Source organism: Bos javanicus, chromosome 12 (assembly GCF_032452875.1).
Source record: "Bos javanicus breed banteng chromosome 12, ARS-OSU_banteng_1.0, whole genome shotgun sequence".
NCBI lineage: Eukaryota > Metazoa > Chordata > Mammalia > Artiodactyla > Bovidae > Bos > Bos javanicus.
The window spans coordinates 15,728,260-15,744,157 of NC_083879.1; the positions used below are offsets into that span (position 1 = coordinate 15,728,260).

The 15,898-nt window shown below is 41.0% G+C and overlaps 1 protein-coding gene across 2 annotated transcripts in view; it reads left to right on the forward strand.

Moving 5' to 3' along the window:
- Positions 1-15,898, forward strand: part of COG3 (component of oligomeric golgi complex 3) — a 61,381-nt gene that overhangs the window by 16,388 nt on the left and 29,095 nt on the right. For both annotated transcript variants that reach the window (XM_061434550.1, XM_061434549.1), the window contains exons 8-15: positions 1,894-1,974; positions 3,923-3,966; positions 4,434-4,560; positions 5,158-5,249; positions 6,357-6,496; positions 7,660-7,820; positions 11,888-11,999; positions 15,540-15,664. In XM_061434550.1, the coding sequence (XP_061290534.1) occupies positions 1,894-1,974; positions 3,923-3,966; positions 4,434-4,560; positions 5,158-5,249; positions 6,357-6,496; positions 7,660-7,820; positions 11,888-11,999; positions 15,540-15,664 (882 nt within the window). The remainder of the gene's footprint in view (positions 1-1,893; positions 1,975-3,922; positions 3,967-4,433; positions 4,561-5,157; positions 5,250-6,356; positions 6,497-7,659; positions 7,821-11,887; positions 12,000-15,539; positions 15,665-15,898) is intronic.

Below are 15,898 nucleotides of genomic sequence, written 5' to 3' on the forward strand. Positions count from 1 at the left end.
CACTCTTATGGCAGAAAGTGAAGAAGAACTAAAGAGCCTCTTGATGAAAGTGAAAGAGGAGAGTGAAAAAGTTGGCTTAAAGCTCAACATTCAGAAAACTAAGATCATGGCATCCGGTCCCATCACTTCATGGCAAATAGGTGGGGAAGCAGTGGAAATAGTGACAGACTTTATTTTTTGGGGCTCCACAGTCACTGCAGATGGTGACTGCAGCCTTGAAATTAAGACACTTGACCAACCTAGACAGCATATTAAAAAGCAGGGACTTTAGTTTGCCAGCAAAGGTCCGTCTAGTCAAAGCTATGGTCTGTCCAGTAGTCATGTATGGATGTGAGAGTTGGACTGTGAAGAAAGCTGAGCACCAAAGAATTGATGCTTTTGAACTGTGGTGTTGGAGAAGACTCTTGAGAGTCCCTTGGACTACAGGAGATCAGACTGGTCAATCCTAAAGGAAATCAGTCCTGAATATTCATTGGAAGGACTGATGCTGAAGCTGAAACTCCAGTACTTTGGCTACCTGATGGGAAAAACTGACTCATTGCAAAAGACCCTGATGCTGCCTGAAGGCAGGAAGAGAAGGGGACAACGGAGGATGAGATAGTTGGATGGCATCACTGACTTCATGAACATGAGTTTGAGCAGGCTTCAGGAGTTGGTGAAGGACAGGGAGGCCTGGCGTGCTGCAGTCCATGGGGTTGCCAAGAGTCATACATGACTGAGCAACTGAACTGAACTGACTGAGCTCTGTTTTTTAACCTATTGTTAAATAAGAATATACATTGCAACTTTTATAATAAGAAAAATGGCCATATATATTTGTCTGTCACAGTTTTATTTTCAAAGAATACATAAGAGTGTGAGAAATAATTCAGTACTATATGATAAACAATAAAAAAGATTCAGACTATTTCTCACTTAAACTTTTTCTTTTTAAAGAAAATACTAGGAAATACATCAAAACGATAAAAGTGGTTCTGAGTGGTGGAATTATAAATGATGGGTGATTTAAATATTTTTCTTTATAAATGATGGATTATTTAATTTTCTCTATTTAGGAACTTTATTATTGAATGCCTCCTAAATGCTTGGCATTGGACTGGGAACTGTACAGTAGTGAAAGGAGATAACAAGGTCCCTGCCCTTGTGGAGCTTATATTCAGGATAAATAATCAGTAAAGGAATAAATTAATCAATTAAAGATTGTGGTAGATGCTAGGTGGAAAATTAGCTGAGTGTTAGGTTAGAAAATAAGAGTGGAGCTAGATAGGATGGTCATTGAGCACATTTCTTTCCTAAAAAAAATAAAACCTTAAAGGTAATACATTTTATTTTTTTATTTTTTAAGCTTACTTTCTAAAAATATGGAATATTTTCTTGAGCTTTCAGTTCAGAGCTACTGATTTTTGTATTGCATTTCATCATTCACATTGCTCTTAGCTTTACAGAACAGATTGTATGATTTTTCTATTTTGCAAAATTTTTAATTTTGAAAACTATGGTACTTACTATGTGTTAGTGCTTTATATCTGAGCTCTGTAAAACGTTTGTGCATATGTTTTGTCTCCATTTAATGGATGCCCTGTATCTCAGAGAGGTTAAATAATTTGACCAATGTTCTACAGTCCGTAAATGACTGTGAATCTGAATTCAGTCTTTTTTACTGCCAAAATTCTTGACGCATAGGATAAATTTTAATTATGAAAAGGAGAGAGATGCAGCTCCACACAATTATTTTATATGTAGCAATAACAATATTTAGTCTTTCTCTCTGTAAGCTTTTGGTTGGTATATAGGCCAAGCAGGAGTCATATGACATGGTTTGTGTTATATTTTCTGAATAATTTTTTGTTTGCTAATTACCTGCCTTCTCTGTCCTCCGCCTTGTGTCTTTAGGATCCTTCATCTGTACCTAATGCAGACAATGCCTTTACACTATTTTATGTGAAATTTCGAGCTGCTGCCCCCAAAGTCAGAGTAAGTCTATTGACATAAAAAAGATACTGCTATGAAATTTATTTAGCCAGCCCTTTGGAAACGCTAATGTATGTTAGGTCCATTGCTTATACCAGAAAAATGAGCATGAATGAATGGTAGGCTTTGTCCTTCCACATTACAGCAGTATATGTTGAGGGGCTTTAAGCCCACAGAGCAGGAAACACCTAGCTCTTCTGTGATGCTCAAGGAAGGTTTCCAGATGAAGCTGATATTTGAGCTTAAAAAGCTTGAATTTAGAGAAGACTTGGGGGGATTGATAAGGATGTTTTTTACAGAGAGAGCAACAGGTACAGGGAAGGTACTAGAAGCATAAAAGACATGTCTTTGGGGAGAACCTCATGTAATTTGTTGATGCTAGAACACAGACTTTAGTCGAGTGTGATGATAAGTGAGAATGGTGGCAGAGACCATCTCAGGAAGGGTGTTCCATGTCATGCTGGTTCAGGAAAAGCAGAGAACCAGTACAATATTTTAAACCAGTGTCATCCCAGATACAGCCGACTGGAGCTGGGATGTGTATCTTTTTTTATTGTTGTGAAGTTTCTAGAAAGAGTGGTCTGCTTTTGCTGACTTTGACCCCACTCTCTTCCTTGTATCCATCTTGAAAGTAAGTGGAAAGGAGTTTTTGTTTTTCAAAGCAGGAACTTGGTCTTGTTTAGAGAAGATACAGCAGCTAGTTGATAGTTTGAGGTTTAGATTGTGCCAGGTTGGTTGCCAGAGAAGGCAGTGGCACCCCACTCCAGTACTCTTGCCTGGAAAATCCCATGGACGGAGGAGCCTGGTAGGCTACAGTCCATGAGGTCGCTAAGAATCGGACACAACTGAGCGACTTCACTTTGACTTTTCACTTTCATGCATTGGAGAAGGAAATGGCAACCCACTCCAGTGTTCTTGCCTGGAGAATCCCAGGGACGGGGGAGCCTGGTGGGCTGCCATCTATGGGGTCGCACAGAGTCGGACACGACTGAAGCGACTTGGCGGCAGCAGCAGCAGCAGGTTGGTTGCTTGTTAGTCAATTAACAGTGATACAGTTTTGATTAGAAAAAATGGTGTAGGCATGAGGGCTCAGTAGTAAGTGGTATTTTTGGTCTGTTAGAAGTTGACAAAGGTGCAATAGTCAATGTTTTTCAGAATTTGGTGAGACAGGTGATACTGCTGATGGAATGTATTAATACTTAATTTCTTCCTCAAAAACATTTTAGCAGAATGGAACAAAAGTCTCTAAAAATATTTTATCTTTTCTGACCCAGTGCTGGGAGTCCCCAGCTGGGACTTAGGTATTATTATTGTATCAGCTTTCCAAGGTCAGAAATGGAATCTCAGTGTCGTGGGCTTGTTCTCTGGACTCAGACAGCCACTGGGAGTCAGCACTTAAACCCTCTAGTTTCACTTCAAGACCCGGAGCTCTTAACCACTGGGCTGATATTCTTAGAAAACAACCTTGATGACTAGCAATAGAAGAATGTCTGACTTAGAGTGCATCCACTCAGCAGGATATCAAATAGCCATGTAAAGTAATGTTTTAAATAGTATTTATAATGATGACTCACTGACTGTTTACTAAGTGCCAGGCAGTAGGCTAAGGCTTTTCAAACATTTTCATCTGATAACGGAAGTTATTTAATAAAAGGAAAGTGTTTTAAAATATTAGTTTTTCAAAAGCAGATAGTAAAGCTGAATATATAGTATAATTCCAGTGTTGTTTAAAAAGGAAAACAACTGTGTATATACAAATACTGAAAGAAAATATTCTAAAATACTGTGATTTTTTTTTTTTTTAAATTTTTGCGTTTTAGGTGATTTTTATGTTTCAGCTTTTTTGTATTCCCAGATTTTCGAACATGAACTTCTTTACTGTTACAATCAGAAAGTAATTAAAAGTATAACTAAGACAGATGAAGTTAGTGAGCTTTTCTTTATTCCACAGACTCTCATTGAACAGATAGAACAACGATCTGAAAAAATACCTGAGTGAGTACCCACAGGTTCTTCAGTTTCCAAATTACCTTCCTTGAAGTGCTGTTTTTCCAAGTTTGCTGTGTCCTTGATGTTTTCTTAGCAATTACCTGTGTGCTATACCAGCCTTTTCTTGTGGCACACAGCTCAATTTGGGGAGCAAGGTCATAGACCTGACTTCATGAGTCTACAAAGCATCTTTTTCCCATATAGCTGGATTTTCTTCTCATTGAGGTAGATGTAGGACCACTACTCCTGGAAGATGAATCTTTCTTTAAAAGATAAAGGTTTTATTAGATCATTGTGATTTGTTTGCTTTTTCTTTATATACATAAACATTTCTAGTTTTTAATGTGGGCAAGTGATCAGTAACCATGTATAACCTTGGGGGCTTGGCACCCTATTTTGGGATTTAAGATCAGATTTAACGTATATACCTGGAATCAGAAGTTTATGCTCCAGTCTCATTTGCTTTTCATCAGATACCAACAACTGCTAACTGACATCCACCAGTGTTACCTGGATCAGCGGGAACTCCTTTTGGGCCCCAGTATTACTTGCACTGTAACAGAGTTGACCAGCCAGAATAACAGAGACCACTGCGCCTTGGTGAGTTTCTGCTTGTTGTGGTTTCATGTTAAACCTTCTCTGAAGCTGTTCTGACACCCTAGAAACTGCACGTGGGTAAATAAGTTTTGGTCCCCCCATCAACAAAGTGACAGAATCTTTCAGTTTTGACAAATCTCACTTAGTAATTAGCATTCATTTAGGCAAAATATTCTAATTTTGATCTATTTTTTGAGCATGTGATGATTTACAAATAAGTATTGTTTTTTGAAAGATGAAGTTTCAGAGCTGGTGGATTTACGTAGACAGTTTAATCTTAGCTTTTGCTGCAGAAGTGCTTTTTTATTTAGTGTGATTTTAATTCAGACTGTAGGAAAGTACATATAGATTCTTTTTTTACATACCCCCCTTTGAACTGGAAGAGTACTTTTCATTGTCAAAAGTTTAGAAAACGTAAGAAAATAAAAGTCATCCATATCCCCATTACGCCGAAAACCATTTTCTGTTATTTAGGAAGTTCTTTTATGAATTATATATGCATAGTCTCTTTGTAAATAAAATGTTTGCTTTACTTCATGAGTGCTGGCTGGAGTCGTCATGCGCCTTTAATTAGAGGTGGTGTGTGCTTGTTTCCCACAGATTCGCAGTGGCTGTGCCTTTATGGTTCATGTGTGCCAGGATGAGCACCAGCTTTACAATGAATTTTTCACAAAACCAACGTCAAAATTAGAGTATGTGGTACATGGACTCCAATTCTTGTTTTTAAGATTTAATTTGCTAATGGCTTATCATATAGTAGTACTCTAAGGCATGTTTTAATTTTTGTGGATATATGAACAGAGTATTGTTGGGTGAGACAGTGGCTATTTACTTTGAAATAAATTTGCAGCTTAAAGGCCAATATGCTTTCATATTTTTATAATTATGGAAACAGTAAGTTACAAGAGTAAGAATCCTGTATAGGCAGCTATTTTGGTATATGGAGCCGTTTATCTCCACTAAGTATAATAATTCTTTCTAGTTAAAAAAATTGTATGATTCTAACTCATGAGAGATACTTAAGAATGTAGATACTATTTAAAATCCTTTTTCTTATTTTTCTCAAAGTGTCTTTCAAACCCACTGTTAGTCACTTCTGGGTTCTTCATACTGGCGATTTTGACTCATAAGAATCCCAAGATTATGACTCTCATGATGGGGAAGAAACAAACACATCTCATGGTTTTGGTGAAAGACTACATATAGAAGAGTACGGTTGACAATGTAAAGACTATAGACAGCCTCACTTTTTTCTTTTCAAGTGTTTAAAATTGTCAAAATACTAGGCACATGTCCAGAATACTTTTGTTTATCTAAATCTGTATGTATTCAAGAGTTTTGAACCAGTCTTTCCTGGGAAAAATGTCACCATTTGATTCATAGTGGTGTAGGTTATTTTATAGTGTAGGAAAATTAAAAAATAATTAAATTATTTTATAGTGTAGATTATTTATGGTGTAGGAAAATTAAGTCTACTGAAATATATTGTTTTTGAAAAGACATGCACAAGATTATTGCTAATGTAAGTGAAAATTATAATAAATTGACTTTCAGCTGGGGCCAGCTAATTTGTTGACTGTGAGAATTGCTTATTCTGAGCTTTTTTATTGATTCTAGCAAAAACAGTTGAGAGAATTATTTTCAGCCTTTCACTTCCATTATTTAATGTTCCCGCATATTATTTTCCAGTACATTTTCATTATTTTTATTGGCTGGAAGTAATTAAGGGTGACTTTTAAACTGTTAGAAAATACTGAAAGGATTACTACTGGTAACCATGTTTCATTCTTTCATTTTAGTGAACTTTTGGAGAAACTGTGTGTGTCGTTGTATGATGTCTTCAGGCCATTGATCATTCATGTTATTCACTTAGAAACTCTCTCGGAACTTTGTGGGATTCTTAAAAATGAGGTGCTTGAAGATCATGTACAGAATAATGGTAAATGATAAGTAGAAATCATCATTTCAAAGATTATTTAAAAAAAATATTAATTTGGTTGCACTGGGTCATCTTTGTGGGGTGTGGGATCTAGTTCCCTGACCAGGGATCAAGCTCAGGCCCCCTGCATTGGGAGCACAGAGTCTTAGCCACTGGACCACCAAGGAAGTGTCCCGAAAGGTGGTTTTAAATTATATCTGTGACTCAGTGAATTTGAAAAAGATTATCCATTCCCCACCCCCCCACATCCCTATACAAATTTAATATATTTAAAACTTAGGTTGATGCCTTGTCTCTTTTTGAACCACTTTATCCTGTGACTAAAATAATAATGGGGAAAGAATTTTAAAGTCTGTATAAAATTAGTAATAAAATAATTGCAGTTACTGTTCTTTCTGGCATCTGAAATCCAGAGAGAACCAACCATTAGTTTTGTTTGGGCATTTCTAGTACACTGTTGGGGCTTCCCAGGTGGCTCAATGGTAAAGGATCTTCCTGCAGTGCAGCAGACCCTGGATCAGGAAGACCCCCTGGAGAAGGAAATGGCAACCCACTCCAGTATTCCTGCCTGGAAAATCCATGGACAGAGGAGCCTGGCAGGCTACAGTCCGCTCTGGGGTCACAAAGATTAGGACACGACTGAGCACACACGCCTGACTAGGGATTGAACCTGGACCCTTGGTAGGAGAGTGCAGAATCCTAACCACTGAGCCTCTGAGAAATTCCCTCATTTTATTTTTTTATTCATTTTTCCTTGTAAGAATGTTAGCAAGTCATTTAGTATCTGTGGAACTCAATTTATATGTAAAATGGGGATTAACTCAGTTAACAAGTTGCTTTAGCCATCTCTCAGGATTGGTATGAAGCTATATGAGATACCTTTTAAAAGTCACAGAGCACTTTAAAACTAAGATTTTATTATTCATATTAATAATAGAAGTTATTTCAGAGAGTCTCAGGAAGAAGATCTAAGGGCAAATTTATTTCCCAACTTTAAATCTGAGGAAATTGAAAGACAGTTATTTCAAAATAGAATATAACCACTCCCTGAAGCAAGACTGGTTTTTCCTGTTGTAGACAATTTTGTAATGTTTTTGCTTGTTTAAAGAAAGTATTTTCTAAATCTAAAGGAATGGGTGATTGCACTTTTGTTTTTAAATCAGCTGAACAGCTGGGGGCATTTGCAGCTGGCGTAAAGCAGATGCTAGAAGATGTACAGGAGCGGCTTGTCTACCGGACCCACATCTACATTCAGACGGACATCACGGGCTACAAACCAGCTCCTGGAGATCTAGCGTATCCTGATAAGTTAGTTATGATGGAGGTGGGTCTTCTTGTTGGATCTTTTACCCACCCCCACACATTTGGATATTTTATACCAAATGTGGTGAAGATAGGATATTTTTTTTTAATTCTCATTCAGGATGCAAAATCAAGGGAAACTTGATGTGAAATCTTAGGAAATAACATTTTAACAAAACTGAACAGAAATGATTTGTTAGAGTGTTCTTTTTTTGGTCCTTCCTTTAAGTTGTATTTAGAAACATTCTGTTCAGTTATCTCTTCTTTTCCATTATGCATTCTGTTTTTAAGTTGAATTTGTGTTTTCTTTTTTGTTTGTAAGTGGCATCAGTTCATTCACTCAGTTGTGTCCAGCTCTTTGCGACTCCATGGACTGCAGCACACCAGGCTTCCCTGTCAGTCACCAACTCCCGGAGCTTACCCAAACTCATGTCCATTGAGTCGGTGATGCCGTCCAACCATCTCATCCTGTCATCCCCTTCTCTTGCCTTCAGTCTTTCCCAGCATCAGGGTCTTTTCCAATGAGTCAGTTCTTCCCATCAGGTGGCCAAAGTATAGAAGCTTCAGCTTCAGCATCAGTCCTTCCAATGAATATTCAGGACTGATTTCCTTTAGGATGGACTGGTTGGAACTCCTTGCAGTCCAAGGGACTCTCAAGAGTCTTCTTCAACACCGCAGTTCAAAAGCATCTTCCTCGGCGCTCAGCTTTCTTTGTAGTCGAACTCTCACATCCATACATGAGTACTGGAAAAACCATAACTTTGACTAGATGGACCTTTGTTGGTAATGTCTCTGCTTTTTAATATGCTGTCTAGGTTTGTCATAGCTTTTCTTTCAAGGAGCAAGTGTCTTTTAATTTCATGGCTGAAGTCATCTCTGCAGTGATTTTGGAGCCCCCCAAAATAGTCTGTCACTGTTTCCATTGTTTCCCCCTCTATTTGCCATGAAGTGATGGGACTGGATGCCATGAACTTGGTTTTCTGCATGTTGAGTTTTAAGCCAACTTTTTTACTTTTCTCTTTCACTTTCATTAAGAGGCTCATTAGTTCTTCTTCGCTTTCTGCCATAAGGGTCGTGTCATCTGCATATTTGAGGTTATTGATATTTCTCCTGGCAATCTTGATTTCATCCAGGCCAGCATTTCACATGATGTACTCTGCATATAAGTTTAAGTAAGCAACATGACAATACACAACTTTGATGTACTCCTTTCCCTATTTGGAACCAGTCTGTTCCATGTCTGATTCTAACTGTTGCTTCTTGACCTGCATACAGATTTCTCAGGAGGCAGGTCAGGTGCTCTGGTGTTCCCTTCTCTTTAAGAAGTTTCCACAGTTGGCTCCTAAGCCCAGCCCGGTTGGTCAGGTCCCTGAACTCTTCCACCAGCTTTGGGCAGCTCGTGCTCCGCAGGGTCTGCACACTGCTCCCAGGTGTCCTGTAGCAGTTTTGTACCGAACTTCCTAGCTTTTCACCCTGGCCCTCCTGTGACAATGAGACTCTCTGCAGCTGCCAGCCAGGCCTGTTTCCAGACCCTCCTCGGGTCAGACCTCTGTGTTGACTGTGGCCTTGAAGGTAATTCCAGGTCAGCTACCCCACTGGATGCAGCGACGGGAGCTTCTGACCCTCCTAGAGGATGAGGAGCCCGTGTCCGGAGTAATGCACAATCAAGCAAAGTAGATAAAAGCAGGAAGGCAAGGAAGCAAGCTTGCTGGCCGAGACCCGCTCAGCCTGACCGTATTTCTCACCTTGTGCCTTTAGATCTGCCTGTTGTTTGTAAGTGACATAGAAGAGGATTAGTAACATATGAGCCACCAGAGTGGATGGTCACATAACCATGTGTCATGGTCTCTTAGTAAAAATGTGTCTACTCAAAACTACACAGTTGCTGCTGCTGCTGCTGCTAAGTCGCTTCAGTGGTGTCCGACTCTGTGCGACCCCATAGACGGCAGCCCAGCAGGCTCCCTCGTTCCTGGGGTTCTCCAGGCAAGGACACTGGAGTGGGTTGCCATTTCCTTCTCCAATGCATGAAAGTGAAAAGTGAAAGTGAAGTCACTCAGTTGTGTCCGATTATTAGCAACCCCATGAACTGCAGCCTACCAGGCTCTTCTGTCCATGGGATTTTCCAGGCAAGAGTACTGGAGTGGGGTGCCATTGCCTTCTCCAAACTACACAGTACTCGTCTCCAATTTGTGGTCTGAAGACTTAGATACATCTCACTAATCTTTCAGTTACAAATGTATTTTCATTTCCTTTGAGTGCTGGACAGAGTTTAAATAATGCCTAGGGTATTAGTGCTAAAACAGAATTAGAACTTGGAGCTTCTTATTTTTATTGATTCATTTTTTGGAATGACAAAGTCAAGTATACTGCTGCAGGTTACAGCAGTGGAGACAGGACATGGGAAGGGGCGGGGTGGGGGAGTTGGTGGTGTCACCAGCTGTTCCGGGAAGTTAGTGACGGCAACCCTGGGCCTTGGCCTGTGCTGAGCTCTCAGCACCCTGGGAAGTCAGCCAGTCAGTGCACCTTGGACCTGCTGGTCACCCCCTCACGGGCCAGGCCCACAGTAAAGCTGGAGGCACAGCCCAAAGCTCTAGGCAGCATGTCCCTCCTGCCCATGGGGTCACCGGCACAGGTCAGAGCACAGAGGAGGGCACCACGGAGATGACCTCTGCTGGGGCTCATAACCTCAGGAAGGTGTCTACCTGGTGAAGGAGCAGCCTGTGCCTTCTTGGTGGGGACCTTCAGCAGTGCCAGCTTCTTGGGCAGACTGGTGTTAGTGGGTCTGCTTCTAAGCCTGATGCAGGGACTTGTGCTCGCTTTCTCCTTCCTCCCTTTCTTCCCTTGTCTCCTTGTGAATATCAGTTTTTGTTTTCTAGATAGAGTACCTGTTTTAATAATTCTGTCTGATAGGATGTCAGGTGATTAAGTTTACTATGTACTCCCCATGTCCCCACCTTGGACTTCCCAGGTGGCACTAGTGGTAAAGAACCCTCCTGCCAATACAGGAGATGTAAGCGATGTGGGTTCGATCCCTGGGTCGGCAAGACCCCCTGGAAGAGCACGTAGCAGTCCACTCCAGTATTCTTGCATGGAGAATCCCATGGACAGAGGAGCCTGGTGGGCTACAGTCCATGGGGTCACAAAGAGCTTGACATGACTGAAGCGGCTTAGCACACACGTATACCCCCTCCCAGTTTAATTTAGTGGTAGATTGGATACGTTTATTCCGTCATCACATGGCCAGTGTCTTGAGTCTTTTCTTGTGTAGACCTCTTGGTTTAGACCTCTTGGATACCGCTTTCAGTGAATCTACTTGTTTTCTTTTGGTGAGGGTCGGGGGAATAGCGTGGTCTGGCTGTGACATCTCTGTGCCCTTTGGGGATTAGCTATATTTTCTGATTTGTGCATGCAGAATGAAAGGACAGGCCTGATTGATTTGGAGCCTGTCTCCTGAATAGTTATCTGGCCATTTCTTTTTTGTCAGTAGCTGAATGTCTTTCAGGCCTTCATTTCTGTGTATTTCTGCCTGTATAACCAGTGTAACTTGGTAGGATTTTCACTGCCCCCTTAGTAGTTAGTGATGTGTATATTTGATGATATTTTTTAAGCAGTGAAGAAGAGCCAGATAGTTTCCAGTCCATAAGATAATTTTTAAAAATCTGTTTAAAAAAAGACCAAACTGTAGCTGTTCTCACATAAAGAGAAAACCATGGTGTGAGTTAGCTAACACTTGATACAAGCATGTCTGACATCCACAATGTATCCAGTCTTAAATCTGAGTATTTTGTTTCTAAATATAAAGTTGAAAATTAAGCTTCTAATCTGAACCTTGTATATTTGACTCTTTAGCACATACCTTGTAATGGTTCTGAAATTAGTGGTTCAGGAAAGTCTGTGTTTGCTTTTATGAAAATAGAGACACTGCCAGTTTAACTCTTCATTTCTATGTGCTGTTTTGGCATGGTTCTCTTAAGTAGTCCATTTATTCATGAATTAGGATATATATTTTTTACTTTATAGAAACATTGTGTTCGTGTTGCTAGACACAGCTCAAAACTACTTTTAATGTTCTCTGATTTCTTTATATAGCAAATTGCTCAGAGTTTAAAAGATGAACAGAAGAAGTTATCACCTTCAGAAGCTTCGTTTTCAGATGTTCGGTTAGAAGAAGCAGAGCCTCCTAATAGTCTAACAAAATCTGGTATGTTATGCTGTCTTTAACTTCCATTATTTAATTCATTCATTTAATAAACTTATATTGAGGACTTGCCGTGTCTCAGGCATGAAAAACTGTTTATGGCTTTGAGGAGCCCATACTTTAGTCGGGGGAGATTGGCATGCCACAGGCATTAAGCAAGAAGTTCCGGGGTGACAGGATAAAGATACGCACAGGACTCTGGGACCGTGGAAGGACCATGGAAGAATTGTGAAGGGGAATGAGCTTTGCGTGCAGAAAGGCAGGTTCAGTCAGAGCTGTCGAATCTGAAAGCTGTCGTGTGGATGAGTCTGAGAGCCAGGTGGAATAAGGTTGTTTAAGACAGAGCAGCGTGGAGGCCTGCAGACAGGAGTGGAACACCATAGGTGCTTGGAGAGCTCATGTGGTTTGGTGGGTTCGGCACCAGTTATTTATAGGGAAGGAGCAGCTGAGACGGGCCAGAGTGTGGTAGGTGTCAGGTGATACTCTCACGGACTTGGAAATTCCAGCTACTTGTACCATCAGTTTTGCATTTTGTAAATGTGCCTGGACTGGGGTGAAAAAGTGACAGAAATGTATGGGATAGCTTGAACTAGGGTGCATGTTATGCAAGGAGCAAAATTGTCTAGAGTCACCCTGGATAACTCGTGAGTTATCCGTGCCCCCTATGTTGGCAGGTGGATTCTTAAACACTGGACCACCAAGGAAGTCCAGGGTGGCGTTTTAATGTGTCACATTTATGATTCACATAATAGTCCTCTTGGACTGCACTGCTCTAGAGCTATAAAGAGGAAGACTGGTTTAGAGATAAAGACTGAGGTGTCATTGACACTTTGGAATTGTATAAGATCACCCAGGACAGAGAGTGGCAGGATAGTGGCGGAAGTCTGGGGAGAGACTCGTAACAGGGGCTGACATTAGGAGCAGATGGAGGGAGTGGACCGGTACCAGGTTGGCAGGGAAGGAACAGCCAGAGGGGTGGGAAGTAGGAAGAGAGGGTGTGATGAAGTCAGAGAGGAGGGCTTGGCAGAGTGGTTTGAGTAAAGAGCTGAGAAATAAGAAATCTGAGGACATTGTGGCCAGAGAGTGGGATACCGAGTTTTAATAATTAAGAGGTAGAATAGTTCGGAGTAGTAAAGTCTGTAGAAATTAATAAGAAAGTAATTCTGAAAGAAAGTTAAACTATCTGGACTAGGGGTGCAGGAATGGAAGCAAAGGTCTTTGGAGTTGCGAAGGTCAGGGACAACCACGTGGGTCATCCATATGGTTACTGATGTTATTCAGAATGGAGGTGGAATTGGGAATGGAAACCGGGACTCTGAGTCTTGGCAAGGGGAGCAAAAGAAAAAGAGTAATCACTTTCCCTGGTCTTCTGCTATGTCAGAAGTACATATGAGATGCCTCTAAAGTGAGGCCTTTAACTGATGTGATGTTCATGTAGTAGGAGTAGTGAAGAAGTGAAAGTGTTAGTCAGTCAGTCGTGTCCGACTCTGTGAGCCCATAGACTGTAGCCCGCCAGGCTCCTCTGTCCATGGGATTCTCCGGGCAAAAATACTGGAGTGACCTGCCTTTCCTTTCTCCAGGGGATCTTCCCCACCCAGGGATCCAACCCGGGTCTCCTGCATTGCGGGCAGATTCTTTACCATCTGAGCCACCAGGGAAGCGCAGTAGGAGTAGATGTCAGGGCAAATTGGCAAATTGGCGGAGGGTCCATCCTGTGAAGAGGCTGATTATCAGTATCTTTAATACGCGTAGCCCTTCATCGCCATGTCGAGCAAGTGAGGGCAACTGAGGCTCACGGAGGAGGAGGTGAGCAGGTGCGGGAGACGCCCTGCAGCCGGTTTGCGCTGCTCCTCAGAAGAGGCAGCCAGTAGGCCCTGGACTTGGCTGTATAAGGAACTTTCCCCATCCGCCGCTTCAACTATTAACTGTTCTCAGGAAAATGAAAAAAGGAACAAATAAATTGACTTCCGGCATTAAGCTACTTAAACACATTTATTTCACTAAACTTTAACTTGGGAGTACTTTTTGGGCTGTTTCATTTTGAAGGAGGAATCCTGCAGATAGCCTCATTCTCAGCAAAACTATGGATACTTAATCTCCTAAATATTCCATGATATAATTTGTCTAGTTCATTCTTTCTCCTTAAGAAATTTTATATAAAGTAGATATCCTAGTTTAAAGTAAGGCAGAGCTTTTTAAAATTGTATAAGTATCACATGTTTTTGAAAAAAAAAAAAAAGCTTATAGAATGAAAGAGAAAGCACCCATCCTCAACGTTGCCCTCAGCCCTTTCCTGCATAAATCCACTCCACGGCTTCCAGGTCTCCTTTTGAGCATATGCGGATCTGGCTGTTTTAAAATGTTTTTTATTTTTTTGGCTGCACTGCATGGCTTGCGGGATCCTTAGTTCCCCATCCAGGGTTCAAACCCAGGCTCCCTGAAGTGGAAGCACAGAGTCCTAAGCGCTGGACTGCCAGGGAATTCCCTATAGCTCTTTTTTTAAAAAATGAATTCTGTTTTGCTTGGCTATACTTTTACCTTTTTATTATTTAAAAAAATTCAAATACACAGAAACATGGACTGATACAATGAACACCTATGCCCGCCACCTGGATTTAAGACTTAACATTTTATCATGTTGTATCTATAGTTTTGCTAATTGTTTTAAAGTGAGTTATTGACATCATTGCAACTTTACCTTTGAGTATTTCAGCATCTCTCCCCCCACCCCCTAAAATGGGACATCTTTCATGTAACCATAAACCATTGTTGCAATGAAAATTTTGGTAATGTTTCCTGATGTGTTCTAATACGCAGCCCGCATTTCAGTCTGCCCTTCTTGTCTCAGAGTGTGGTCTCAGCTCCACTTTGATGGCTCATCCGAATTCTGGTCCCTCCACCCGGGTGACCGTGCTTCTCTCACAGAAGTGTTTCTGTGCAGCTGTGCAGCCACATTCCTCTCATTCCCCTCTTCACACTTGCTGGCAGCTCCCTTTTCTGACTTGGGGAGGCTGGGGTGGGGCAGGGGGCTGGACACACAGCTCTGGTCACTTGGGCACTGGATATACTGTGTGGGCCTGAAAGTGATACAGTTCTGCACGTGCAAGGCTGTCAGGCAAACGAGCTTTGATTAATCTTCCTGTTTAAAGTGCTTTGTTTTCTTGTCACTCCCCTCCCACCCCGACTTGTGTCCACATGACTATGTTTAGATCCGTCTCCTTTTTATTGGGTGCGTGGTATTCTGTAATGTGTGTATACTGCTCATGTAGTTCCTAAAGATAATTGATTCCAGTGTGGAGAAGGCAACTTGGGCTGCGTGTGGGCGGCTGGAATGTACAGACGTGGGTATTCAAGTGTGTTCTCGGTGAGTGTGTTCAATCTCACTTGTCACTATGGAGATTCCTTTGACATTCTCCATTAGAGACGAGGCTAGAGAAAATGGATACCTCCAGCCTTTGATAGGTAACAGAAGCTAACCGTGTATAATTGCTGTGCATGTAAGACAGACCTGTGAAATGTCTTCTTTTCCACTTGGGGTTTTAGGTTCATCTGAATCTCTCAATCCTAGACAGCAGACCACGATTTCTCCAGCAGATCTTCATGGAATGTGGTACCCTACAGTTCGACGAACTCTTGTCTGTCTCTCCAAATTGTACAGATGTATAGACGTATGTCTGTCAGTCAATCCTTGTATCTTTACTGTAAATTGCTTGCTCTGTGACTCAAAATATTTTTTAATTTAAATTTTAAGATTTTGATGCAATATATTTTGCTTGGTATTAGATGCAAATAATAAGATTTTTATATATAGAGGTAACTTTAAGATCAATCTAACTTAGAGATTCTTAACCTGAGTGTTTTGTAGGCCCTCAGAATCCTCTCATGGGCTTTGGGTAGTCTCT